General features: G+C 53.6%; 1 protein-coding gene across 1 annotated transcript in view; it reads right to left on the reverse strand.

Moving 5' to 3' along the window:
• Positions 1-27,202, reverse strand: part of DNAH1 (dynein axonemal heavy chain 1) — a 90,478-nt gene that overhangs the window by 29,134 nt on the left and 34,142 nt on the right. Inside the window, exons 10-35 of the mRNA XM_044934281.2 lie at positions 21,473-21,630; positions 20,741-20,952; positions 19,755-20,053; positions 17,897-18,047; positions 17,034-17,227; positions 16,713-16,938; positions 16,159-16,278; positions 15,709-15,791; positions 14,489-14,630; positions 13,872-14,027; positions 13,290-13,488; positions 12,949-13,202; positions 12,159-12,371; positions 10,462-10,626; positions 9,414-9,535; positions 9,154-9,259; positions 8,405-8,584; positions 5,573-5,713; positions 4,791-4,954; positions 4,441-4,554; positions 3,495-3,683; positions 3,099-3,204; positions 2,518-2,631; positions 1,926-2,075; positions 349-435; positions 27-213 (exon numbers count right to left, since the gene is read on the reverse strand). Coding sequence (XP_044790216.2) covers positions 27-213; positions 349-435; positions 1,926-2,075; positions 2,518-2,631; positions 3,099-3,204; positions 3,495-3,683; positions 4,441-4,554; positions 4,791-4,954; positions 5,573-5,713; positions 8,405-8,584; positions 9,154-9,259; positions 9,414-9,535; positions 10,462-10,626; positions 12,159-12,371; positions 12,949-13,202; positions 13,290-13,488; positions 13,872-14,027; positions 14,489-14,630; positions 15,709-15,791; positions 16,159-16,278; positions 16,713-16,938; positions 17,034-17,227; positions 17,897-18,047; positions 19,755-20,053; positions 20,741-20,952; positions 21,473-21,630 — 4,232 coding nt within the window. The remainder of the gene's footprint in view (positions 1-26; positions 214-348; positions 436-1,925; positions 2,076-2,517; positions 2,632-3,098; positions 3,205-3,494; positions 3,684-4,440; positions 4,555-4,790; positions 4,955-5,572; positions 5,714-8,404; positions 8,585-9,153; positions 9,260-9,413; positions 9,536-10,461; positions 10,627-12,158; positions 12,372-12,948; positions 13,203-13,289; positions 13,489-13,871; positions 14,028-14,488; positions 14,631-15,708; positions 15,792-16,158; positions 16,279-16,712; positions 16,939-17,033; positions 17,228-17,896; positions 18,048-19,754; positions 20,054-20,740; positions 20,953-21,472; positions 21,631-27,202) is intronic.

Genomic DNA, 27,202 nt, shown 5'->3' on the forward strand with positions numbered 1-27,202 from the left:
GGGGCAGGGGCAGGGCCAGGGCGCACCGTCCACGTCCTTCAGGTTGCTCTTCTCGCAGGCCTTGCGGATGGCCTTGTCCAGGATGCCGTAGTCAGTCTCCTCCTCCTTGATGGTGGGGAAGAGGTCAGACACGATCCCAGAGAAGAGCTTGAGGTCCTCCTGCAGGAACTTGGGCACATTCACGTCTCGGATGGCCCGGAGGCAAATCAGCTCCTGTAGCAGAGGCCCAGGTCAGATGACCCTCGACCCTCAAGCTGCTCCGGAGCCCCTCTGGATCACCCACTCCCCCAGACCCCCGCCACCAGAGCTCCCCTGGAGTCCTCAGGCACCTCTTTGAATGGAGCTCACCTCGTCCATGCTGGGGTTTTCTCGCTTAAGGTTCCCAGCAGCTGAGATCACAGTCTTCACGGCTCTCATCCCGAAGTCATAGTGGTCCTGTCATCACCAAAAAGAGGAGGGGCGGTGGGCACTGTCCCTCTTGGGGCTTACGGGGAGCACTCAGCCTCCCACCTGACACCTGGCTGGGCCTCATAGCCCAGCTCGTGGCTGATGTCGCTCCCACTGCAGGCTGTCAGCACCCGCTCACACACCCCAGCCTGGGCTGGGCACTGCACTTCGCGCTCCTCTGCTGTCTCTACTTCACTGCCCCAGCCGCTCTCTCCCTTTACCAGAGAGAGCACCCTGCCTGCCTCCTGGCCCCTGAGGGTGAGGCGTCTGCCTTCGTCAAGGCCCAGTCCCTGTGGTCCCACCCAGCACAGTGCCAAATGGCAGGGAGGCACTCAGGTTTTATTTACATTGAAAATGAAGGAGTTTCCCATCTCTGCCAGAAGAAGACTGGCCTCGATGGCCTTTGCGCTTCCTTTTAACACACATCACCTCTCTCCAGACCCACCCTCTTGACCACGTTACCATGGCTTTTCCCACGTTCGCCGCTGGGTCCATCTCTCTCCATTATAGAGCAGGTGTGATGGAAATATCAAGCTCATCGTTTTGCCCCATGGTCATGAGGTTACATACATCAGGGCCCAACCCACAGACCAGCATGTTTCCCAGAAATCTTGGGCTTGGAGCTGGATGCAGAGACTGGGCTTGGCTTCGGGTCATCAACACTTGGAAGGGGTGAGCACTTTCCAGAACCATGTGGGGGATAGTGGCTCTGTTACTGGAGATTGGTGGGGGCATTTTTGAAAGCAGATGGTTAGAAAGAAGGGTGTGTGGAGGTGCTGACACCATGATGCACTCTGTGGGGAGCTGCTCTTTTTCCTAGTAATAAATTGCTCTTCTAGCCCACGGTTTTTGGTAGGCCCCACCGGGCCAGAGGCAAGTATAGTCTCCCAAGCCCCAGGGATGGCTGTTCATGCATGAACAGGTCACCTAGAGAGGGCCCATGAGGGTGACAACAGGGACTTATTTCTGGGACCATTAAGAAACGAAGCCGGTAGCATCTGAGCCCAGGGTTGGGGCTCATCTCTGCTACTGTAAAGGGGCAGCCTGCCTGAGACAGGAGCCCAAACGGAAAGCTCATCCACTAGCCCTGGTGCCTGAACCAGCAGCACCTACCCCTAGACGCAGGCCCAGCTCACCGAGGGGCAAGCCCTGGTGCTGGGAGGCTCCAGGGGAGGTGGGGCGAGCTGTCCCCCTCTGGTCCCACGCAACCCAGGTGCTCCTGCTCCCCAGCCTTGGCTGTGTGGCGCTCGGGCTCTTACTGGCCAACCCTCCCTTGCACCTGCACTAGCCCAGGTGGGCATCTGTTCCTGGCTCCTGCTCCAGCTCCCCTGCACACACGTGAGCCTGGCCAGGCTCCCCGCTGCTTCAGGCCTCAGTGTCCTCAGCTGAGAAGTGGGGGTGTGATTCCTACCTCGGAGGGTTGCAGGGAGAAGACAGCGGCTCCCAGACCCTGGAACCTGCTCCGGGCAGGATCTCACCTGGGAACTGAGCTGCTCGGAGGACAGCTTGAAGGTGGTCGTGATCTTCTTGGCCAGCACATTGGCCTCATTGAAGCCAAAGGAGTAGAGAGAAATCTCCGCAATCATGGCATAATCCGGAACCATCATGGCCACGGGCCGGAAGAGTGCCTGGGGCACAGGGTATCTGCGTGAATGGAGAGGCCGACCTCCCCTCCCAGAGCATCACCCACTTTCTGGACTGGCTGGTCCTCAGAAGGCGGCTCCACTGCCCTCCTCCCCTGCCAGCACTTGGATCCTCTCTCCACTGCGCCTGCCATAGCTGAGGCTTGTACTCCCCTATGGGTGGATCCCTCTGCCCGTTAGAAACCAGTCCTCTGTGTTGACATGAACCTGCCCTTGCCTTCTCCCAGGCCCTGAGAACAAGCCTGGCCCTTCCTCTCCATGGCTGGGGGACCCCTGGGCAGGAGGGCTGCCATGGGGAAGCACAGTCCCTCATGTCCAGCAGCTGTGTCCCTGCATAAGCGTGTGGGCACCTCTGAGTCCAGGCCACAGCTCCGCTGTTTCCCAGTGCCCTGAGCAGCCTTCCGGACCAACCCAGGCCTGAACTCACCTTCAGGTTATCAGGCAGCTCGGTGCGGCCAGCGTATCCCGGATTCATGGTAATAAACACAGCACAAGACGGCACGAGTGGGATCTCGACGCCTTCAAACACAAAGCGCTCCACCTGCGGGGGTGGGGAGGGGTTGGCACACCCATCCCATGCTCTGGATGGTCCCCTCATCCCATTGATGGTCCTGGCTATAACAGGTCAGCCTGGACTGACCCTTGACCATGGATTGGCTCTTCTCCCAGGATCTGGCCTAAGACCTCTGGTCCCAGTGGCCACCTCTGGCCTCCCAGCTCCCTGAGGTCTTCACACATCTACTTCCACCCCCAGGATGGGGTAAGGATATGGGGCTCCCTGGCTGGCTACAAAAGTCCCCTCACAGACAGCTCTGCTAGGTGGTTGGGGGAGTGCCCAGTTCCCTGTGAGATGAGAGAGGCTGGGCTCAGGGCAGAGGCCCCAGTGCCTGGTTTCTCATCCTGCCAGTGTAGGGGGGTTGCAAGGCAGCATGGGCGGGGTGGGTACAGTTGAAGTGAAAAGGTGGTCGGTTACAGGAGACGTGGAGGGAAGGCTCCCCCAGAGCTCACCCGCTGTTGCTGTGCCTTCTGGATGGTGGTGATCTGCTGGGCCACCACAGACAGCACCTCGATATCAATGCGATTGAACTCATCGAAGCAGGCCCAGGCGCCAGCACTGAGGGGAAAACATCCCAGACACATATGAGTTCAGAGTCCCCCTGGCACCTCCAAGGGCCCCTGCTGGCTGCTGGGAGGTGACCACTGCTGCCTCTGTGGCCATCTCGGTCAGCTCAGCCACAGCCCCATCAGCCGTACCCCTTTCCCAGTGCCGCCAGGGGCCGGGCCTTGACTCCTGTTGCTCCGCCCCACCCCCTCCAGCACCCTGCCAGGCTCCTCTTGGGGCAGGGTCCCCACAAGAGCGCGGCACCCCCGCCCTGTCTGTGCCACCCGCACACCCAGCCTCACCTGGCCAGGCCCTTGAAGAACTTGCCCATGGCCATGAAGTCGAGCTGGTCGGAGCAGTTGAACACAACGGTTTGGATGGCCAAGGCCTTGCCCAGGTCTTTTGTGGTCTCAGTTTTCCCTGTACCAGCCGGGCCAGCTGGGGCGCCCCCAAACTTGAGGTGCAGGGCCCCAGTCAGGGTCAGGTAGCACCTGAGGGGGTGAGAGGTGAGGGGCGGGGCCCTGCACCTTCTCAGGAGTCCCACAGACTTGAGAGAGCCCCACTCTCCACCATCTTGGGCCCCGGAGAGGGGTGACTCCTGCCCCTCCGCGTGCTGAGGGTGCCAAGCACAACCAGCCCTGGCTGCAGGGAACCAGACTGGAGCCCTCAGCCACCTGACCAGCGCTCCCCACCCCATGGCCCTGCAGAGCTGGGCTCAGGGACCTGCCAGGATGGCTGACCTGTGGTCACTCTTCCTTTTATTCCTCAAAACCCAGCTTGAGAACTCAGTTGCTGCTAAATACAGGCAGCCAGAGGAAGCAACTGAGGGCTTTAGGAGAGAAGTGTTCACTTTGTCAAGGGACTTGCCCCCTGTTTCTCTCAAGATCAGCTGCTCTGTCATGGTGAAAGAAAGATCTGACTGATAAAATCCGTAAAGCCCACACCCACTTGATGCTTACTGAGCACCATACAGGTGCTAAGAGCTTTACACGCCAGCTCAAGAAACTCTGCTGACCACCAGGAGGAGGCTGCAGAGGAAACTGAGGCACAGGGGGCTTGAGCCACCTGCCCAAGGTCATGAAGCCCATGACGAGCAAGAGACAGTTAAAAAAACCCCAAAGCCGAGCTCCTAACGTTTGACTGTCTGGTTCATCACAGATGAACTGCACTCTGTGGGTCCTGGACTCCTGGGCCAGCCAGAGCTGGAGGGCCAGCCAGTGTGGGGGGGGGTGGGGAGGGGGCGCTCACCTGTCCGTGAGGGGCGTGATCACCAGCCTACCGCTGTTGCCAAGGTACTCGTAGCCATAGATGAACTCGGCATTCACAGCCCGGATATACAGGTTGTTATTCATCCAGTAGTACCTGGCATTGCAGGGAGATGGGTTCCCAGAGCATGTGGACCATGGGCCACTGGGCAGGGTATGTGGTCGAGGAGAGGTGGTTCTTTGGGGGAAATGAGGGCATCGAGGCACCCCCGGCTTCCCCCGGGCATCGAGGTCAGCTCCAGCCTCTTGTAGCTGACTCTCCACCCTGCCCTGACCACTCCTGTTGCTGCTCTGGCCTGCGGGTGGATGTGGCCGCACTGGCTGCCCCCTCACCTCAGCTGTGAGATCCACTCGAAGTCATGCACGCTGCCCACGTTCTCCTGGACCAGCTTGTGCACCACATCCTTGGCGTGGACCTCGATGACGATTAGTGCCGACAGCGCAGCTCGCTGCATGCGGGACAGACTTCCCCGCACCAGTGCCACCAGGTCACTGAGCTGCAGGAGCCAGGGCACACCATCAGGGACGGGCAGGGCCATGCTGCAGGCAGGCCTTCCCTGCCTTGCTCAGGGGTGGGCTTCAGCCAGCAACAATCCCTCTCTTCTGGGGGCTTCTGATGGTCTGGGGTGGGCAGGGTGCAGGGACCAGGCAGAGGAGGGCAGGCAGGGCATTGGTCACATGGGAAGTCTGGCAGGGACGTCAATAAAAGTGGAGGCACACACATGCATCCATCTCCCCACTGTGTACGGTGTCCAGGGTCAGGAAGGGGCCTGGTGAAGAGCTTGAGGAAGGAGTGTGGTGAGGAGCCAGTGCACAGGGCAAGGGTAGGCCATGGGCCAGCCTAGGAGAGCTCCAGGTAGGAGGCTCCCACTCTGACCTTCAGGAGAGGGGCACCTGCCTGACCTCAGCACTCCCGTTAGAGCCCCCATCCCTCCCACTGGTGGCTGGTCGTGAGACACTTGTTTCAGGGGTGTCTGACCCTCTACTCTTTGGCTCCAACCCCAGGCCCTCTTCCAGGATCAAGACATGACAAAGCTCCTGGAGGGACTGAGCTGCCTCAGGGTGTGGGGTGTTGGTGGGGAGCAGATGGTGACCCCCACCACCTTGAGTCTCACCTGCCGGGAGAGCTGGGGGAACAGCCGGCTGCTGAGGTTGCCAGCCTCCAGGGCCTCTTCCACCTCTAAGGTCCAATAGGTCTGACACCCGGCGATGGTCACCTGGCCAGGCCAGTTCAGAACCCACTGAGTCCTGAGCATCTGGGAAGATAACACAGGTAGGGCTGACCCAGGCAGCTGCCAGTGCCGACCCTGCAGACTGTTTTTCCCTTAGAGGTCATCTGTGCTTCTGAGCTCAAAACTCCACCTCAAGAGCAGGGAAGCCTTTAAAATTTTGGGCCTCTCAGGCTGGGCAGAGTCATCACGTCCTCTGCTGTAGAGATCTGGAAGTGGAGGCGGGGAAGCCCAGGATTGGGAAACATACATCCTGGGTTCACATCCTGACTGCCACCTGTGAATCACAGGCCCTTTGGGCAGGAAACATCTCTCAGCTACTTTGTAGGATAAGGCTTAACCCTGAGGTTAAGGGGTTCAGCTCCACCATCAGCAGTCATGGGGGCCTGGCACACAGCGAGTACTCGAAACATAACAGCAACTGATTATGACTAGGAGCCAGTCTCACTTTTTGGAGGGTGTTTTCGGCTTCCTCCCTCTGCTCCCAGAGACACTCTGGCTGACTGAGAGGAACAGCAGTCAAGGCTGTAGTCTAAGGATGAGGCAGGTGCCAACTACAAATTGGCACTTGCCAACAGCATTACCAACGACTGAACAGCAAAGGCATTTGCCAGCTGCACCCTGTGCTGCTGCAGCTGTTGACCTTCCACCCCATGAGGGGGTTCAGGGTGGAGTGAGGCACTCTGGGCTCCAGGGAACCTGGTGGGACAAGTATTTAGATAGGAGGATATTTTCAGGAACAGATTTTATGATCCCAATCATTGCATCTCCTCATTATCTAGAAAAGCACTAAATCCCTTCATGATGACGACAGACCCTCGTGACTTGGAGAAAACCTCTTGCAAAGTAAGTGCTTGACCACAGTCATCAAGACAGTATGGTACTGGCACAAAGACAGAAACATAGATCAAATATATGGAACAAAATAGAAAGCCCAGAGATAAATCCACGCACCTATGGACACCTTATCTCTGACAAAGGAGGCAAGAATATACAATGGAGAAAATCTTTTTAACAAGTGGTGCTGGGAAAACTGGTCAACCACTTGTAAAAGAATGAAACTAGAACACTTTCTAACACCATACACAAAAATAAACTCAAAATGAATTAAAGATCTAAACATAAGACCAGAAACTATTAAACTCCTAGAGGAAAACATAGGCAAAACACTCTCCGACATAAACCACAGCAGGATCCTCTATGACCCACCTCCCAGAATATTGGAAATAAAAGCAAAAATAAACAAATGGGACCTAATTAAACTTAAAAGCTTCTGCACAACAAAGGAAACTATAAGCAAGGTGAAAAGACAGCCTTCAGAATGGAGAAAATAATAGCAAACAAAGCAATAGACAAAGAATTAATCTCAAAAATATACAAGCAACTCCTGCAGCTCAATTCCAGAAAAATTAAAGACCCAATCAAAAAGTGAGCCAAAGAACTAAACAGACATTTCTCCAAAGAAGACATACAGATGGCTAACAAACACATGAAAAGATGCTCAGCATCACTCATTATCAGAGAAATGCAAATCAAAACCACAATGAGGTACCATTTCACGCCAGTCAGAATGGCTGCTATGCAAAAGTCTATAAGCAATAAATGCTGGAGAGGGTGTGGAGAAAAGGGAACCCTCTTACACTGTTGGTGGGGATGCAAACTAGTACAGCCACTATAGAGAACAGTGTGGAGAGTCCTTAAAAAACTGGAAATAGAACTGCCTTATGATCCAGCAATCCCACTGCTGGGCATACACACTGAGGAAACCAGAAGGGAAAGAGACACGTGTACCCCAATGTTCATCACAGCACTGTTTATAATAGCCAGGACATGGAAGCAACCTAGATGCCCATCAGCAGATGAATGGATAAGAAAGCTGTGGTACATATACACAATGGAGTATTACTCAGCCATTAAAAAGAATACATTTGAATCAGTTCTAATGAGGTGGATGAAACTGAAGCCTATTATACAGAGTGAAGTAAGCCAGAAAGAAAAACACCAATACAGTATATTAATGCATATATATGGAATTTTGAAGAATGATAACCTTGTATGCGAGACAGCAAAAGAGACACAGATGTATTGAACAGTCTTTTGGATTCTGTGGGAGAGGGCGAGGGCAGGATGATATGGGAGAATGGCACTGAAACATGGAAAATATAATATGTGAAGTGAATCACCAGTCCAGGTTTGATGCATGATACAGGGTGCTCGGGGCTGGTGCACTGGGATGATCCAGAGGGATGGGATGGGGAGGGAGGAGGGAGGGGGGTTCAGGATGGGGAACACATGTACACTCATGGTGGATTCAAGTCAATGTATGGCAAAACCAATACAATACTGTAAAGCAAAATAAATAAATTAATTAATTAAAAAAATAATGAAGTACCAGTCAAACATGTGGAAAAAAAAAAAAAAAAAAGGAAGCGCTTGATTTCATTAAGCTCCCACTTCACCAAAATCATATATACTGACCTTCCCCCAGTGCCGCTTTGGAGCAGTCCCTCAGAGCTATCTGAGGTGCTGCCTCCCGGGCTGCAGTCCTCATTTTGCCCCAAATAAAACTTAACCTGCAACTCTCAAGTTGTGCATCTTTTTTAGTCATCACAGGCAGGTAACCCAGCCTTCGTGATGGAGCAGAAAGGCGCTGAGAAAGGAGCCAATGGAAGGATGAGCAGGCTGGGAGGCTGCTCTGGGAGGGGTGGCATGGCTCACCCTGGGGTAGGCCTTGACGGCCCTCTCGATGATGTCCCGCACGCTGGCCTTCATGCTGTTTTCCACCTCCCGCAGCCAGTCCTCCACGTTGCTGGATGGGTAGATGGAGAAGGACAGCTGCACCTCCTCACCCTCTGCCGAGTACATATGTGTGATCTCCAGGTCCTCCTGAAACAGCAGCTGGGGTGGGGGGGAAGCAGTGAGAGTGGGGTGAACCTCAGTGTGTCCAGAGGCCCTGCCCACCAGAGCCCCAGCGTGGACCCCGCCTGTGTCCTCCACCTTCAGAAGGTGGCTCTCGCCTCTGGAAGAGAGCTCCCCTTGGCTGGACCTCCCCTGATTCTTCGTGGGCAGGACGGATCTGCCTGCTCAGCTGTGGTCCCGCGCACTCGGGGAAGGAGGCTAAGCCTGCCCTGCGAGTGGCCCCCATTCCCCCTTCCCACAGGCCTGTGAGGCCTCCCTTGTAGATGAAGATGAGGACGAGGGGATTCAGAAGCCTCTGACCTCTTGGGTTTCTCAGCCTAGCCAGCACCTCAGTGGATTGCAGGGGGGCCAGGGCACCCCTGGATGAGCTGGGAGCAAGAGCTCCCCAACCCTGAGCCGAGGGAGCTGACCCTCCTTCCACAGGCCCCAGGGATGTCTTTGAGGGCCTGGGATCTCATTCCCTGCTAAAAAGACTTGGGGTGAGAGAAGAGGTATCCTCCCTGGGACAGTGCCCTCAGGGCACCTGAGCCCTTGGCCCAGCTACCCACCTGGGCGATGTTCTCGAAGCACTTGCGCAGGTGGGGCTGCACGGCGGTGGGGTCCTTTGTCTGGGACAAGATCTCGAGCAGCTCGTCATCAGATAGGAAGTAGAATCTGCCAGGGAGGCGGGGGTGAGGGCCGTCAGGCAGCCCTGGGTCCCAGCTGTCCCAGTACTACCGACATCCCTGCACCCCACCCTGACAGGGTACTGGGCCCCAGCCTCGACGGCAGGTGGGAGCAGAGCAGGCGTGGGCCAGGTGTCCCCCACCTGGGGAAGGCGCTCCGCTTGGTCTCCAAGTACTCGCTGAGGCCTTTCTGCACCATGTCCAACAGCTTGTTGCAGTCCCGCAGGCTGTCCAGCAGCCTCTGGTCAGAGCACACATTGATCACCTGCGTGGCCCGGGTCAAAGACAAACTGAAAGTGAGTGTGGTCCGGCTGGGAAGCAGCAAGGTGGGCTCAGAGAAGGATCCATACATGCTTCCTAGAGACTCTCAGCGAGCCTGGGAAGAGAGAGGGGCAGGAAAATTGCCCTAAGCCAGGGGCTGCCACCATAATTCAAAAAGACACATGTACCCCAATGTTCACTATAGCACTATTTATAATAGCCTAGGTGGAGCTAGTGGTAAAGAACCCGCCTGCCAATGCAGGAGACATTAGAGACGTGAGTTTGATCCCTGGGTCGGGAAGATGTTCTGGAGGAGAGGATGGCAACCCACTCCAGTATTCTTTCCGGGAGTATCCCATGGACAAAGAACCCTGGTGGACTACAGTCCACGGGGTCACAAAGAGTCGGACGTGGCTGAAGTGACTTAGCACAGGGGCTGTCTCCATCACTTGTAAGCCCCACAGGAAAAAAGTCTATGATTAAAAACTAGGGTTGGAATTCTCTAGTGGTCCAGTAGTTAAGAATCTGCCTTGAAATGGAGGGGACACAGGTTCGATCCCTGGTCAGGGAACTAAGATCCCACATGCTGAAGGGCAACCAAGATCCAATGCAACCAAATAAGTAAATGAATATTAAAAACAAACAAACAAACAAAAAACTACAGTTAACCAAAGCCAAGGACTTTGATTTGCTGCAGGACTTGTCAGGTCCTTTAAAAATACTAATGGGGACTGCAAATCTCCAAGAGGAAAAACCACGAAGTGCTGTGTTTCTGAGGCGTGTCTCAAGACTGGGGAGCCCACTCAGGGGGACAACGGCCAAGACCAAAGCCTTGGACTCGTCCTCCAGTCTTCCTTGTTCAGGGAGAGGTGAGGCCAGGAACCTCTTCAGTGCCCCAGCTGCCCTCCTCCCATCCCTGTGTGAGCTCGCCTCCCGGTTCTCGTAGGCATTCTTCATGATCTTCCTCCAGATCCGCTCCATGGTCTGGTAGCGCTTGCTCTCCACCGGCAGCTGCCGGTTGATGTCCTCGGAGCTGAAGATGGGCTCCAGGTAGAGCCAAGCCCGCTGACAGTTCAGCCACTCCTCCAGCACCTCCTGGACAGGGCGTGGACTGTCAGGGCCTGCGGCCCAAGTTGGGTCCTGGCCCCCGTGACCCAGACATTTTATCCCACTGAGTTCTGGGCAGAGCGCTGGGGGCCAGAGCCTGTGCCCATGGGGAAATTTCTAAGTGGCGCTGTTAGTCACAGGACTCCAGGGAACAAAGAGGGCTGCATGGATGCCTGCCTTCCAGAGAAACCCCAAGTCCCCCATAGGATGTCCAGGCCTCCAACAGAGCTAGGGGAGCTGCTCCTCCTGTGAGAGAACCACACCCCAAGCAGCACACCATGAGGAAACAATACAGAGCCCGGTGCATGGAAATCCAAACTAGTCTCCTCTCCTGGGAGGACTCTGGGTCTATGACCCCAGGATTCTTTGAGGTGTACTTGGACTTGAGCTTGAGATCCCCTAAAATACTCTCTAAAACATCAGTCCACAAGTGAGCCCTCTTCAGGTCACCTTTCCCTCTTGCCTCCACAATCCCCTTTCCGAATTTGTCTCTTGCCTTTCCCTATCAGTGCAAACGCATTCATTCATTTATGAGTTCATTCTCTTCTTCACAAGCTGTGAGCTGTGTCAGGCCCAGGTCAGGCCCACGTGGGCTCCAGAGGAAACAGAGGAGAGGGTGGTCCCTGCCTTCTAGGAGCCCCCCACCCTCTGAACAGCCAGTTATGCCTCTGAATCACTGAGGGCCCAGCACGTGTGATGGGCTCTGTAAGGGGCACCGACCAGAAGCCTCAATGGGAACACCCGGCAGGCAGGGGGTGGTGGGGGAGTCCGTGAGGGCTGCTTGATGCTGATCCCTGGAGGAAATGGGACTCCAGGGAGAGAGGACAGCAAAGGAGAGGACCCAGGGACAATGCTGATGACCTCAGGCCTCTCTGGGTAACCCAAGCAACAGAGAGGTGGATCTTCCTCTTTCAGCTTCTGGCCTTCACTGGAGGTCTTTGAATAGCTACCAGGAAGGCCCCTAGAAGGAGTTGCTGGGTTCACACTAGTAGGCCTGCCCTGGACTGACCTCAGGGCTCTGCAGATAGCCCCAGCCACTGGCCTCGAGAGCCCTAAAGAACAGTGATCCCCAGTGCCCTGGTGCCCTCACCCCAAGGCGGCTCCAAATGAGACAGGAGTGGGAGTGGGAGGCTCAGGGAATAGTGGGAAGAGACACTGAGGAGCCTCAGGCCTCGTGGTGTCCAGCCCAGAAAGCCCCAAGCCTGGAGGTCCCAGCTGCCCCAAGCCCAGGCAGCACTCAGGGGTCTGGGGGCAGCTCTTGTGCTCCTCTTTAAGGGCAGCTTTGGACCAAACTCTGGCCTCATCTCCAAGCCCTGAACTGCCAACTCCAGCAGCCCAACCTCAGATGGAGAGCCCCATTCTAGTCTGCCTCCTCTGACCAAGGGGCCTGTCAGAGAGCCAGGAGCTGGGCAAACCTGGGCAAGGCACTTCACCGCGTCCAGCCCCACCCGAACATCATCAGGAGCCACCTCGGGACAGGGCACTAGCAGGGTGGGGGAGGAGAGGGCAGGAAGGCCCACCTGAGTCAGCTTCAGCTTGGTCTCCCAGGAGTTGATGCGTTGCTCAAAGGGCTTCTTGTAGGGTGAGAAGGACATGCTCTGGGTCATGACGATGTGGTCATCGAGCAGCTGCGAGGCCTCGTCTGGGCTCTTGAGGATGTAGGTGTCCGTCTCCTTGTAGGGCATCACGTTGAACAGGATGGTGGACCACTCCTTCTCCATCTTGTCCAGAGCCTGGGGGTGGGGGGCGGGTGGTACAAGACAGGGTTGGGTCCCCAGAAAGAGCGGGCCCACATTGAGCAGCACTGGGCAGGGAAAGTCAGGCTTTGCTCAACCAGGACCTTCAGTCAAGTCCCCTCTGTAAACTCTCATCTTGTCTAGTCAACAAGTCCCCCATGGGCCCTCGTCGGAATCCAGGGCAGATGCGCTCTCACATGCTCTCATGCGTGTACTGGTATGCTGTGGGGCAGCTAAGTCACTGGTTAGGAGCTCTGGTCCCAGTTCCAGCCCTTACTGGCTAGGCTGCCTTGGCCAGTTGCTGAACCTCTCTGAGCCTTAATTTGCTCATCTGCTAAGTGAGGCAATGCTCTCAGCACATTCCTGAGGGAGGAATAACTCGAGAGGAATAATGAGTAATAACGGGGCTGGTGGACACTGTGCCAAGCACTTCACACACATTATTAACACACTTAGTAAGATGCAGCTCATCCCTGAGGTGAGGGACCCCAGGGATGGGGCCCAGGACTGTCACCTTCCCACACCATCGGGCAGCATGTGGGTGGGGCAGGGAGGGCCTGCCGGGGCTGCCCACCTGCTCGATGGCGTACTCCTTGCTGGCCACCTCGGCCACCTTGCTGATGCTCTCGATGTGGTCCTGCAGGTTCATCTCGAGGCAGCGGGCGAAGGTCAGGTTGGCCTTGGGCCTGACATTAATGTTGATCTCGTTGGACAGCACGTCCCAGTGCCGGTTCCTCATGCCAGGGTTGCGCAGCCCCTGGATCAGTGGGATGTACGGCTTGAACTCCTCGATGCGGGCCCGGATGTCTAAGGCCACGTCCTGGCAGGCTGCAGGGGAGGGCGGGCAGGGGTGAGAGGCAGCAGGCTGAGGCAGGGTTGGGGCGAGGGGAGCGGCGGGCTGGCTGGGCTGCCTACCTGGGATGTCTTTGAACTGCTTCACGCACTTGTGCATGGTCTTGAAGGACTCGATGACGTTCTTCTCCAGCTGCTCTGCGTCAATGGCTGACAGGGGGTCGTTCATCCAGCTCTCGGACCAGCGCAGCCAGTCGGAGGCTGTGGTCCAGAGGTCCAGGTAGGGCTGGAACTCCTTCACCATCCTGGAGAGCTTGTCGTACTGCAGGGGCAGAAGAACTGGGGCTGGGCCGGGCTGCTCCTCCTGGCCGCCCCCACTTCCTTGCTCCTGGCTGCCGTCCCCGATTCAGTCCCCAAGGACTCAGGCCTGGCCTCCCTTCTTCCTTCCCCCACGTCTGGGCTCTGAGTGGCTGAGCCAGGTCTGTGCTGAGCCTCCTGCTTTTTGCTGGGGGTCCAGCCAGCCTCCTCGCCCTGGGGACCACAGGGTGGGTAAGCTCATCTCGGCAGCCTGTTCAGTCCTGCCCTCCCAAATGGCAGGGCCCTGCCAGCTGGTGGCTGGTTCCAGAGGTGGCCGCAAAGGCCGCGGGCTTCTCCTTGAGCTTTTCTTGGGGCTGGGGGACAGTGTGCCAGGGCGGGTAGGCCTACGTTTGTGATGGGCAAGCCAAAGATGCGTTCGCGGTTGTTGTAGAGCATCGCCAGCTGCTGGCAGTCCTTCAGCTGCTTCTTGACCCGCCGCACCTCGTTGGCGATCTCATGCGCGCGCAGAATCTCCACGTGGGTGGAGAAGCCAGCTACCACCAGCTGCGGGCCAAGGAGCGAGGGATCAGGGGCTTCTGCGGCCCCACTTATGCCCATGTATCCCTGCTCACATCCAGGGAACCCGAGGTCCCCAGAGCATCAACATCTCCCAGTTCGGAGAGGACTTTCTCCTGGAGGGGGTGGTTCCTGGTCCCTCACAGGCAGCTGAATGCCCCTGGTAACATGACAAGGTCAGATGAGACCCGGTGCCCTGAATGCCATGCCCACTGGGGCACCAGGATACAGCAGAAGAGCTGGGGCTCTCTGAGACCCTGAATTTTCCAGGAACTTGCTGCCTAGGCAGCTCTCTGGCCTTCAGTTCATTCTTTTAGCCACTTGTTCATTTGTCCAGCAATCACTGACACAGCACCTCCTGACTGCGAGGGGCAAGGCACAGCCCTGGAGGGGTATGGGGGGGTGTAGGGTGTGGGGTGTGTGTGTCTGCGTCCTCAGCCCAGCCTCACCTGCAGCCCTTCCAGCTTCTCCTGGAAGTTGTTCTGATCCATAAGCTGGATTTTGCGGAACTTCTCCTCATCTTCCAAGTGTTGCTGCCGCACCAGCTCTATCTGCCCAAGGATCTTAGCAGGCCAGTTGCTGGCAGCCCATCTGGATGGAGCGGGGATGGGGAATGGTGGGGATGTCACACTGAAATCATGGGGTGGCAGGCCAGGTTGAAGGGGAAACGGGGGATCTGGGCAGCAGCTGGAGCAGCCAGGGCCGGGCAGCAGGGAAGTGGAAGTGAGCCTTGAGGCAGCCTCTGCCACCCTGCGGAGTGCGGCTGCCTGGCAGGGGAAGTGGTCCCCGTCCTGGGGTCACGGGCAATGTGCAGGGAGATACACACCCAATGTGCCCAGTGCATGACAGGACACAGAGGGAGTGGTGGCTGACGTGAGAGAAGCCATCCTGAGTTTCCCTCTTAAACCCCAGGCTTGCAGGGGCCTCAGGTCAGATGAGGCAAAGTGCCAGTCTCTAGCCTTTATTTCCTTGGTGATCAGCCAGGGATACCAGACCTGCTTCCTTCATATCAATGCCCTCTGCCAGGCTGACGTGGGGGCTCTGCGGGCTTCAGGGATTCTGCATGCAGGTGGCCTCAGGCTGCAGGTCCTGTCAGAGGCCGCCCTAGGCACCAGGATGTCCCACAGAGCAGGTGACTTAGGGCTCCCGGGCAGGGTTCTCAGGAAACAGTGCCAGTCGCTCCCATGCCCCAGCAACCTGGAGGCACCTTCAGTCTGTACAACAGCTGGGCAAGGGGACTCCAGGCCTGAGTAAGGTTGTCCCAACCAGAGGTCATTTCCCACGAGGCTCTTGAGCTGAGGTGGGGGGGCCAGTGCTCCTCCCCATGGGCCACCCATCAGGCTGGGCTTTGCCTTTTCTCTTTGCTCCCAGGGAACCTCACAGGCCTCAACCACAAACAAGGGGATTGTAAGCCCAGAGATCACATGTGTATCAGCATTGACGGGATAGAGGATGGAGATAGGCTGGGGGCAGCAGGGTCCCTAGACCAAAGGGGCCAGACTTCTTTCTGCCCCACTGGCCAGATGGCCCTGGCCCACGTGGAGCCATGGCCTCTAGCATCTCAGCAGGGCATCTCTGGTGTGGCCTGCAGCCATGTGGTTCGGTACCTCTTTCCCCTACCTCCTGCTATCCACCACCCACCTGGTGTGGGGACCAACCTCCCACTCACTTGTCATCGAAGTCTTCGGTGCTGAGGTTGTAAAGGAATTCATCCATGACCTGGTAGTCACCCATGATCTTCACAATCCGCTCCTGCATGTACAGGCAGCCATGAGAACCATGTGTGCCTGGGAGGATAACCGGACCAGGCTCCCCAGAGTGGTAGGGTGCTATGGAGAGGCTGCCCTCTCTCGGAGAGGCGAGGCCTGGGACAGTGAAGTAGATGCCAGCTGCAAGCCTAGCTTTGAGCTTGGGGGTCCTGGGGCCGTGGCCACCACACCTCCAACCTCCAGCCCCCGACCCATGCCCTCCACCCTGCTGACCTCCCAGACAGCAGAGCTCCGAATCTCCACCGTGCATCCAGCCTCCCAACCCTCGGAGCCCAGTTGTCCTCTGTGTGTCCACCTCACTCCCAGCTTCCCGGCTCCTGCTCCTCCAGCTCCCAGTGGGCCCGCCTCACCTCCAGCCCCACCAGCTTCTCAGGGACACCCTTCATCCACTCGCGAAGCTCAGCCAGCTCCTCGATGCTGTTGGGCTTCTCGTAGATCTTGCGGCTGATGCTGCGGAATTCCTCGCAGATCTGGCAGGAGGGGGAGGACTCTGGGGAGGCCACGGGCCCCTCTCTTGCCTTCCCAGGGCCCTGCTCCTCCTTCTTGGCCCCCACCTCACCATATCCTTCAGTGCAATCTGAGAAGGGGTGCTCCCTGCCAGCTCACTGTGGAGCTGAGGGTCACCCGGCACGTCCCCTCCTCCCCAGCCTCCTGTACCAGCACCACACCCTCAGCTCTGTGAACTGATCCATCTCAGGGGGTTCCTTGTGAGGGGTCCCCAGGTCTGTACAAGTCCAGGGAAATAGAGAGGAGCCCCCACCTCCTGGGACCTCTCATGGGGACCCCTGGCAGGGTCGAGGCAAGGAGACTTCCAGACCCTTCCAGCAACAGCCCTGAGCCTCACTCTGCATGCACGGGTGCACGTGCTGCTGAAGTCGCTGGGGCTGGGCAGGCGGGCACTTACGTTATCCACCTCCCTGTGCAAGTTCTTGGCCAGGATATCCAGCATGGAAGTGGCCAGGGCCTTGCGCTTCTTGGACAGGCTCTGCTTGACGTTGTCCACGTTGATGTAGAAGGGCCCGATGATGATGCTGCTGGGCAGCGAGCTGTCCAGGACCTCTTTCTCGTGCAGGTGGGTGAGCACCACCTCCCGCACCTCCTCGGCTGACGGGCATTGCGGCTGGAAGGCCCTGGGGACAGCAGGCACCCACGAGGGGCAGAGGGTGGTGAGAGGGTGGGCGGGGGTCACCCAGACAGGCAGACACACTCCAACACGTGCACGCACTTGAGGAAGGTGTTGACATCGTTGTTGTTCAGCTCCAGGTACTTTCTGAACTCCCTGGCGTAGGCCTGCAGGGGGATCATGGCCTTGCGCACTGCGTTGGCGATAACGGCCCGCAGCTCTTCCACCAGTGGCTCGTGAAGCCCCACCGACTCCAGCAGGGGGTCGCCGCTGATGAAAATGTCCTCCATCACCAGCTGGGGGCGAGGGGGAAGGGGCACAGAGCTGCATGAGCCACGGGGCAGGTGGACAGAGGGGTGGGAGTGTGGTTCAGACTGAGTGGGCAGGAGTCTGGGGTGGTGGTGAGGGGAGAGGGTTTCCTGTTGGGTCCCCTAGATGGGGCTATGGACTAACACAAGCCCTGTGATGCCCACTGAGCGGCAGCATCTTCCTCTGCCTTCCCTAGCTCAGCCCCAGGGCAACGAGACAACCACGTTGCTGGTGGCTCTAAGCAGCAAGGGAAAGAAGAGGGGACTGGGTTACAGAGGCTCTGGCGTGGCGGGCTGTGCTGTGATGAGGAATGAGGGCTTTTGAGAAGGGGTCTCGAGAGTGGAGGTGGGTTTGTGTCTATATCCAGAGAGGTCAGGAGCTGGGTGGGATCTGGGTCAGACATGGCTGTGGCAGGAGTGAGCGAGCCTCACTCCAGTCGCAGGTCTGACCCTTTGCAGCTAGGTGAGCTTGGGCTTCTCCAAGCCTCCTCTACAGAATGGGGATGTTAATGGTTCCCAGTTCGGCAGGTGGTGGGGACTAAATGAGCTATTCAAGAATTACGGGGCGGAGCATGCTGCCAGCTGGGTGGGAGGCCCACGGTGGAGGTGAGCTGCCTGGACGCTATGGCAGCACCCAGGCATGAGTACCCACTGTACCTTCTCCAGCTGGGGCACTGTGTGGGTGGCCAGGATGCCCTTGTCAAAGAGGGTGAGCAGAGAAGTCTCGAACTGCTCCAGCGGCGTGCTGTAGTGCGCCCCCGAGGTGTCCAGCATCAGGTCCACGATGAACAGCGGGTTCTTGCGGGGCCTGTAGGGACAGTGGCCGGGGGGAGGGGGTGGGGACAGTGGGCAGGGGCCTGAAGAGGCACGCACACAGGAGGCACAGCCCCTGCCTGTGCTGCGGTCTGATGGCTCTGGAGCTTCTCCATGAGTGAGCCTTGCCTCTGCCCTCCTCCCAGAAACTGCCACGTTACCAGAGAGAAAGACCCAGACCAGCCAGACAGGCTCCTCTGTTCTGGCCACTTGCCCAGAGGCCCATGGGCACCAGGGAGAGGGAGGACCTCCACATGGTCCCAAGGTCATCAGGGCAGGTCAGCCAGACCCTGGGCGCTTGTGGCACCCACACCTTCCCTGGGAGCCCACCACCCTTAGCTCCAGACACCCCATCACAGGCAACAACCCTCAAGCCTGGATCCCCACTGAGCCTGTCCATGCTCTGGATTGCTACCACCCTGACCTCGCATGAGCATCTCAGACATTCTGTGTTCCCTGCCTCCCACCTGTCCCCACAAGGGCTCAGTGAACGCTAGGAGTCAGCCTTTCCCCCTCCCCACACACGTCTGCCCTCCCCCAGCACTGCGGCCCACGCGCTGCCCCAATCTGCCCTACCAGCCCATCGCCCTGTGTCTAGACAAGGGCCAGGGCCATGGTCCAACTTCTCTTCTGCTTCACTCATCCTCACAAAACCAAAGCATGGTTTGGGGATGTAGTTCAGATTGTTACTCCCCTCTGATGGCTGCTGACCACATTTAGAATAAACCCAGCCCCCAACCATGACCCCAGGAGGCTCTGCATCACCTGGCCCGGTCCCCGCAACCTCTCTTGTGTCGTCCTGACCAGCTATCCCTGCCTGCCCTGCTCCAGCCGAAGCCGCTGGCCTTTCTTTCCGTGACGGCTCCAAGTTCTCTCTCCCTTGCATAACTCTGCCTGGTGCCCCTTCCCCAGCATCCCCTGACCGGGTTTCGTCTCATCCTCAGTTCTTGGCTCAGATGCCACGTCCTCCCTGATTCCCTGCCAACGCCCCCTCTCCCAGGTCTGTCACAGTGCCCACCAAGATCAGCAAGGACTGTCTGTATCTGTTTATTTCTTTGCTTGCTCTCTGTGCCCAGGTGAGAGCAGGGGCCATGCCTTTCTTGTTCCCCTAGAACCTTGCCTAATTCATGGCAAGTGCTCAGAAAACATTTCTCGGGCTTTCTTGGTGGGCCAGCGGTTAAGAATCCGCCTGCCAAAGCAGGGGACACTAGTTTGATCCTGGGTCCAGGAAGATCCCACAGGAAGTGGGGCAATCAAACCCGCAGGGCACCACCACTACTGAAGCCCACGTGCTCTAGAGCCCGTGCTCCACAAGAGAAACCACCGCAGTGAGAAGCCCAAGCACTGCGACTAGAGAGTAGACCCCTCTCACCTCAACTAGAGAGTGCCTGCGTGCAGCAGTGAAGACCCAGCACAGCCAAAAATAAAAGTAAATAAATAAACATTTCTCTACTGGGGAACTCAGTGACTGACTGAGAGATTGAGAGATGGAGGTCACCAGAAGACACACCAGCCGGAGGTGCTGGGACATCCCCCAGCAACCAGGGGAGCAACCCCTACCCCTGGCACCCAGGACCTGGCAGAGCTCGGCACCCTGCCCCTGGCGGCCCCAGTCTCCCTAACCCTGCACTGCCCTAGCTACCAGCGCCTGAGAAAGAACAGTGCTGGTGTCAATAGGTGGCTCCGCCCGGCCGAGCCCTACCTGTAGGGGCTGTTTATTAAGTCTTCGCCCCAGACCATGTCGTCGGCGCAGTCAAGCACGCTGCAGCAGGCGTCGTTGATGAACTGCGAGAAGCTGGCGAGGGAGTCCTGCACCAGGAAGCGCAGCGTGTCCTGCAGCATGTACTTGAGCAGCTCCATCAGCTTGCGCAGCTTCGACATGAGGTACACCTCCCAGTTGGTCTCGTAGAGGTTGTACCAGCCTTTGCTCATGTCGCGGAGGCTGCTGCGCATGGCCACCTTGAGCGTGCTGATCCAGCTGTCCTTTAGGAACATCTGCACCTGCGGGCCACGGCTGGCATCATGTGATGGAGGGGCCCGCCGCCCGCAGCCGCCACTATCGGGGGGCCCTCCAGACTCAGACGACCGCCCCCCCCCACCCCAGCTTACTGCCAAGCCCTGCCAACCAACACCCCCTGCCTGCCTCCCCACCGGGGACCAGGGCTTGTGGGAGAGGGGAGAGGGTAAGGAGGGAGGGGCAGCAGAAGCCAGGCTTTCCCAGCAGTCAAGGGAGAGACGGAGAGACACGGAGAATGAGGCAGACAGAGACAGAGAGGCACAGAGTGGAGCAAAGAGAAGAAGACGCTTTCCTCCTAGTCCTGCTCGTGCCTGTCTCCCTTGACGCCATACACCCCTCGCCCCTCATGCTCTCATGCTCAGGTAGATATAGGGGTGTATGGGGCTCCTGCTCCCCTTTCCAAGGCCAGGAGTCTGCTTCAGATGCCTCCAGTGTTGGACAGAGCACGACTAGAAAAGGTGCCCAGCCTGCTTGTCCTTTTCTGAGATGAACCACCCCCTTGGTGGCTGCCCCAGTCTCCTGCAAGGTCTAGGAAGAGGCAAGGCCTGGTTTCAAGGAAAGCAGGAGCTCTCAGCTGATGGACTCCCAGGTTTCCCAGGGCCCCTGTCTGTGTCCAATGGCTCTGAGGCCCTGGCCTGCTGCCGCCGTCCGTGCCCTGGATGCCCACGCACCTGGGAGAAGGTCTGCGACTGGATCTGCTCGAACTCCTCCAGGCGGCTGTACTTGGAGAGGCTCGAGTGGAAGAGGGACATGGTGGTCACCTTGTTGCACTCAGCCCGCACCTTGCTGAGGGCCATGATGACCTCCGACCGTGTGAGCAGGGACACGAAGGTGAAGTCCGCCTTCTGTTCCAGGAAAGGGTACTTGGGTACACTCACCAGTCCTACCGGGATGGCGGGGACAAGGGCCAGTGTCAGACCAGCCTTGGATGGGCCAGGGATCAGGGCCAATCTCCCAGGTAATGATGGGGAGACAATTCCTGCCTCCTCTCTGGAAGAGACACCCATGTCCCTCGAAACTCTTCTTCCCTATCACCTACCTGGGTGACCCCAAGGCCCCACAGTGAAGTGCCCATTCTGGGATGGGTAAACCAATTCCCTCCAGGTGACTCTGGGTCACAGGCCCCTTCAAGGTGGGTAAGAACCATGGGCTCCCTCCCCACCCCCTCTAGCTCACCCTGCACACAGCTCCTGGGCCCATCTATGTACCCAGTCACTTCTGCACCAAACTTTTCAGAAGCACTTTCTTCCACCACCACCTGCTCCCTGACCCTAAACCCCAGCTCTCCAAGCAGGTGGGAGAAGAAGGGGATGAGTTCTGGGGACAGGGAAGTCCCAGAGGGAGGGGCTGGAGGGCTCTGGCCAGAGGTGGCCATGGGATCACCTTTGCCCAACCACCCTCACCTTGCTTGGGCACCTTCTCCTCCTCCTTCTTAGGCAGAGTCACGTAGGAGAACGTCTCCGGCTTGGAGGAGACGATTTTGTCAAAGTTGATCTTGTTCATGCTGCGCTCGTAGTCCAGGTTTACTTCCCTAGAGAGGTTGCTGAGGTGCTCTAGAACCCTGCCCACAGGGAGCGGAGAGGGCAGAGTCAGCGAGCTCCACACACCCTGCCACCCGCGTACTGCAGGCCGGCTGGGCTCACGGCTCTGCCCTGCCACAGACCTGGGGATATGAGTTTACGGTGTCCCCTCTGCATTCTTGCGTGCACCTTTGTAATTTATAGCCAAAGATATTCTAAATGATACAAAACTTAAGAAATGGAATTGTGGACAACCAAGGTAACGATGGTGACATCAATTCAACTCTCCCCGGATACATTTTTTTAAAAAAAGAAAAGGAAAACCAAAGCAAGAAGAACAAATAATATTTACCAAAACCTACACCTTTAGCATAACTAGAATAAAGAGAGCATCCAAACTCACATTATCTTCAAGCAGAAAAATAAACATCAACTCTCGGTGTACTCTCACTCACACTCCAGCTGCAAGCCTTCATGGAGAACAAGGGAAGTCTGAAAAAAACTACTGCGGGGAGGGAAGTGTGGTAGCCCCAAGATGGCTCTAAAATCCCTCCAGAAAGAGAAAATGTTTCCTAACTGCAAAAATACCAAACAAGGTACATCAGGGCGCTTACTAAAAGGGACTTAGCAGCGCTCGTTCAAGGTAGGAGTCTCTGAAAGGCATGACTTGTAAATGGGGAAGGATAACAGGAAAGGGGTCTTTTGGAGATTGGGAGTGTGAGGCAGCTAGAAAAACAAGTGAAAATTAAGAATCCTGCAAGAGAGAACAAAATCCTGGAGGACACACGACTCTCCCCATCTCCCTACCCGCAACACACACACACACACACACACACACACACACACCATGGCCATGTATTTTTTTAAAAATTAATAAGCCAGTTTGCTATACTAACACAAGAGGGCGCACTGGAACTAAAAATCTTGTGCATCTTTCCAAATCCATGAAATGAGTAGGTGAAAGACTGACTATATGTATATAAGGCAGCTGTAAGAAAAAGAAAACACCTTACTTGATGAAAATTCTCACATACCTTTCAACAAAGATAAAGCAGAGTAAAACTAATACAACACTTCAAACTAAAGTGTATCTTTTCAAACACGCATTTGGACACATGAAGAAATAAAACATGGGTATAGGCAAATAATAGGAAGAAAAGAAATGATATTTAGTTGGACTCAGTGAAAAATAGAACTAAATTATCTAACGAAGGAAAGCTAAATAATTTTAAGGTGTCCAAGGAAGAATACAGTCAAATTTAAAAGGTAATAAAATAATATATGAAAATTAGGAATATAACCAAGAGAATAAAAATGAGAAGAAGAAAGAACAGAAAAGGATCAGAAAGTTGCTGAATTAAAAACAGGCAGAGTGCCCCTGACCCTGCAGCAGGCCATCGCTGACCCATGTCTCCGCTGGAGACTCCTGGACACTCACAGCACACTTTAACTCTTATGACCAAAATCAACTGAAGCCTGGCAGGAAAGACAAAGGTGGCATTTAGAAGGTCTCTATCACAGTCCAAGAGAGGATGATAGTGAAGTCTGGACTATGGAGAAAGTAACAGAGATGAAAGGAGGCTGGAACTGACGAGGAAACTGAAGGTCAGAGAAGCGGAACAATTTGCCTGCACCCATGGAACTAATAAGGGGCTACCCCAGCCTTTAAACTGTCATCATACTCGGAAACCACAGTGTTACATACATGGTCATATTCAATTCTGTGTCAATAAGACCCTGATAAAAACTCTGGACCCTGGGGATAAGAGATCGAGCCCCGAGCCTTTGGAGTGGGAGCACTGACTCCAAGACCCTAGACTACCAGAGAACTAATCTTAGGGAGTATCAAATAGTGAGAACTCACACAAAGGAAACCACTCAAATACAAGACCCGGCATCACCCAACCACCAGTAGCACTCTGTGCAGGACACCTCATCTAAACAACAAACAAAACAAAAATATAAACCCAGTCATCAGCAGACAGGATTACCACCTCACTCAGCCTTGCCCATCAGAGGAAGAACAAACAACCAAAAACTCAGCACAAACCTCACCCTGTATGAAGCTTACACAAACCACGGGACCAAACTTAGGAGGGAAAAACAAAAACGAAGAAAGAATTCAACCCTGAAGCCTGGGAAAAGGAGACCTCAAACACAATAAGGTTTAAAAAAAAAATGAAACGGCAGAGAAATACTACACAAATTAAGGAACAAACTAGAAACACAGAAGTCCAATTAAATGAAGAGGAAATATGCAAACTACCTAAAAAAGAATTCAGAATGATAATAGTAAAGACGATCAAAAACCTTGAAAACAAAATGGAGAAAATGCAAGAATCAATTAACAAAGACCTAGAAGAATTAAAGAATAAACATACAGAGACAAACAACATAATTACTGAAATTAAAAATACTCTAGAAGGAATCAGTAGCAGAATATTTGAAGCAGAAGAACGTATCAGTGAGCTGGAAAATAAAATGGTGGAAATAACTTCTGAAGAGCATAGTAAAGTAAAAAGAATGAAAAGAACTGAGGATAGTCTCAGAGACCTCTGGGACCATATCAAAAGCACAAACATTCGAATTATAGGGGTCCCAGAAGAAGAAGAGAGAAAGAAAGGGTATGAGAAAATTTTTGAAGAGATTATAGTTGAAAATTTCCCCAACGTGGAAAAGGAAATAGTTAATCAAGTCCAAGAGGCACAAAGAGTCCCATACAGGGCAAACCCAAGGAGAAACGTGCCAAGACACATATTAATCAAACTAACAAAGACTAAACACAGAGAAAGAATATTAAAAGCAGCAAGGGAGAAGCAACAAGTACATACAAGGGAAACCCCATACGCTTAACCGCTGATCTTTCAGCAGAAACTCTGCAGGCCAGAAGGGAATGGCAGGACATATTAAAAGTACCGAAAGGGAAAAATCTACAACTAACATTACTGTAACCGGCAAGGACCTCATTCAAAATTGATGGAGAAATAAAAAGCTTTTCAGACAAGCAAAAGTTACGAGAATTCAGTACCACCAAACCAGCCTTACAACAAATATTAAAGGGACTTATATAGTCAAGAAATACAAGAGAAGAAAAAAGATCTACAAAATCAACCCCAAACAATTAAGAAAATGGCAATAGGAACATATATGTCAATAATTACTTTAAATAGAAATGGATTAAATGCTCCAACCAAAAGACAAAGACTGGCTGAATGGATACAAAAACAAGACCCATATATATGCTGTCTGCAAGAAACCCATTTCAGACCTAAAGACACATATAGACTGAAAGTGAGAGGATGGAAAAATATATTCCATGCAAATGGGAAGCACAAGAAAGCTGGAGTAGCAATCCTCATATCAGACAAAATAGACCTTAAAATAAAGAATATTAGATAGGGAAGGACATCACATAATGATCAAGGGATCAATCCAAGAAGACGATATAACAATTGTAAATATCTATGCACCCAAATATAGGAGCACCTCAATACATAAGACAAACACTAACAGACATAAAAGGAGAAATTGACAGCAACACAATAATAGTAGGAGACTTTAACACCCCACTCACACCAGAGGACAGATCATTAAAACAGAAAATTAATAAGGAAACACAAGTCTTAAATGATATACTAGATGAGATGGATTGTATTGATTTCAGGACATTCCATCCAAATGCAGAAGAATACATCTTCTTCTCAAGTGCACATGGAACATTCTCCAGGATATACATCTTGGGTCACAAGTCAAATCTCAGTAAACTTAAGAAAACTGAAATCGTATCAAGCATCTTCTCCAACCACAATGCTATGAGACTAGATATTAATTATGAGAAAAAAAAAGAAACACAAACACATGGAGATTAAACAACACGTTTCTAAATAACCAACAGGTTACTGAAGAAATCAAAAGGGAAATCAAAAAAATTCTAGAAACAAATGACAATGAAAACACGACAACTCAAAACCTATGGGATGCACCAAAAGCAGTTCTAAGAGGGAAGTTTATAGCAATACAACCATACCTCAAGAAACAAGAAAAACATGGAATAGACAACCTAACTTTACACCTAAAGCAACTGGAAAAAGAACAACAAAACACCCCAAAATTAGTAGAAGGAAAGAAATCATAAAGATCTGAGCAGAAATAAATGGAAGAAACAATAGAAAAGATTAATAAAACTAAAAACTGGTTCTTTGAGAAGATAAAATTGACAAACCTTTAGCTAGGCTCATCAAGAAAAAAAGGGAGAAGAATCAAATCAACAAAATTAGAAATGAAAAAGGAGAGGTTACAACAGACAGTGCAGAAATACAAAGGATTATAAGAGACTATTATGAACAACTATATGGCAATAAAATGGATAGCCTGGAAGAAATAGATTCTTATAAAAGTTCAATCCTGTAAGACTGAACCAGGAAAAATAGAAGTTATGAACAACCCAACTACAAGCACTGAAATTGAAGCTGTGCTCAAAAATCTCCCAAAAAACAACCCAGGACCAGATGGCTTCACAGGTGAATTCTATCAAACATGTAGAGAAGAGCTAATGCCTATCCTTCTAAAACTCTTTCAAAAAACTGCAGAGGAAGGAACACCTCCAAGCTCATTCTATGAGGCCACCATCTCCCTGATACCAAAACCAGACAAAGACAACACAAAAAAAGAAAACTACAGGCCAATATCACTGATGAACATAGATGCAAAAATCCTCAACAAAATTTTAGCAAACAGTTCAGCAACACATCAAAAAGCTCATACACCATGATCAAGTTAGGTTCATTCCAGGTATGCAAGGATTTTTCAATATATGCAAATCAACCAATGTGATACACCATATTAACAAGTTGAAAGATAAAAACCGTATGATAATCTCAATAGATGCAGAAAAAGCCTTTGACAAAATTCCACATCCATTTATGATTAAAACTCTTCAAAAAATGGGCCTACAAGGAACCTACCTCGACATAGTAAAGGCCATATAGGATAAGCCTACAGCAAACATCCTTCTCCATGGTGAAAAACTGAAAGCATTCCCCCTAAGATCAGGAACAAGACAAGGGTGTCCACTTTCACCACTATTATTCAACATAGTTCTGGAAGTCCAAGCTACAGCAATCAGAGAAGAAAAAGAAATACAAGGAATCCAGATCGGAAAAGAAGTAAAGCTCTCACTGTTTGCAGATGACATGATACTGTACATAGAAAAGCCTAAAGATAGTATCAGAAAATTACTAGAGCTAATCAGTGAACTTAGCAAAGCTACAGGATACAAAATCAATACACAGAAATCCCTTGCATTTCTATATACTAAGATTGCTTTGGCAATGAAAAACCAGAAAGAGAAATTAAGGAATCAATTCCATTCACCATTGCAACAAAAAGAAATAAATATCTAGGAGTAAATTTACCCAAGGATACAAAAGAACTGTACACAGAAGATTATAAGACACTGATGAAAGAAATCAAAGACAACATAAACAGATGGAGAGATAGTCCATGTTCCTGGGGAGGAAGAATCAATATTGGAAAATGACTATACTACCAAATGCAATCTACAGATTCAATGTGATCCCTATCAAATTACCAATGGCATTTTTCACAGAACTA

The sequence above is a fragment of the Bubalus bubalis genome, chromosome 21 (assembly GCF_019923935.1).
Source record: "Bubalus bubalis isolate 160015118507 breed Murrah chromosome 21, NDDB_SH_1, whole genome shotgun sequence".
In the NCBI taxonomy this organism is placed as follows: domain Eukaryota; kingdom Metazoa; phylum Chordata; class Mammalia; order Artiodactyla; family Bovidae; genus Bubalus; species Bubalus bubalis.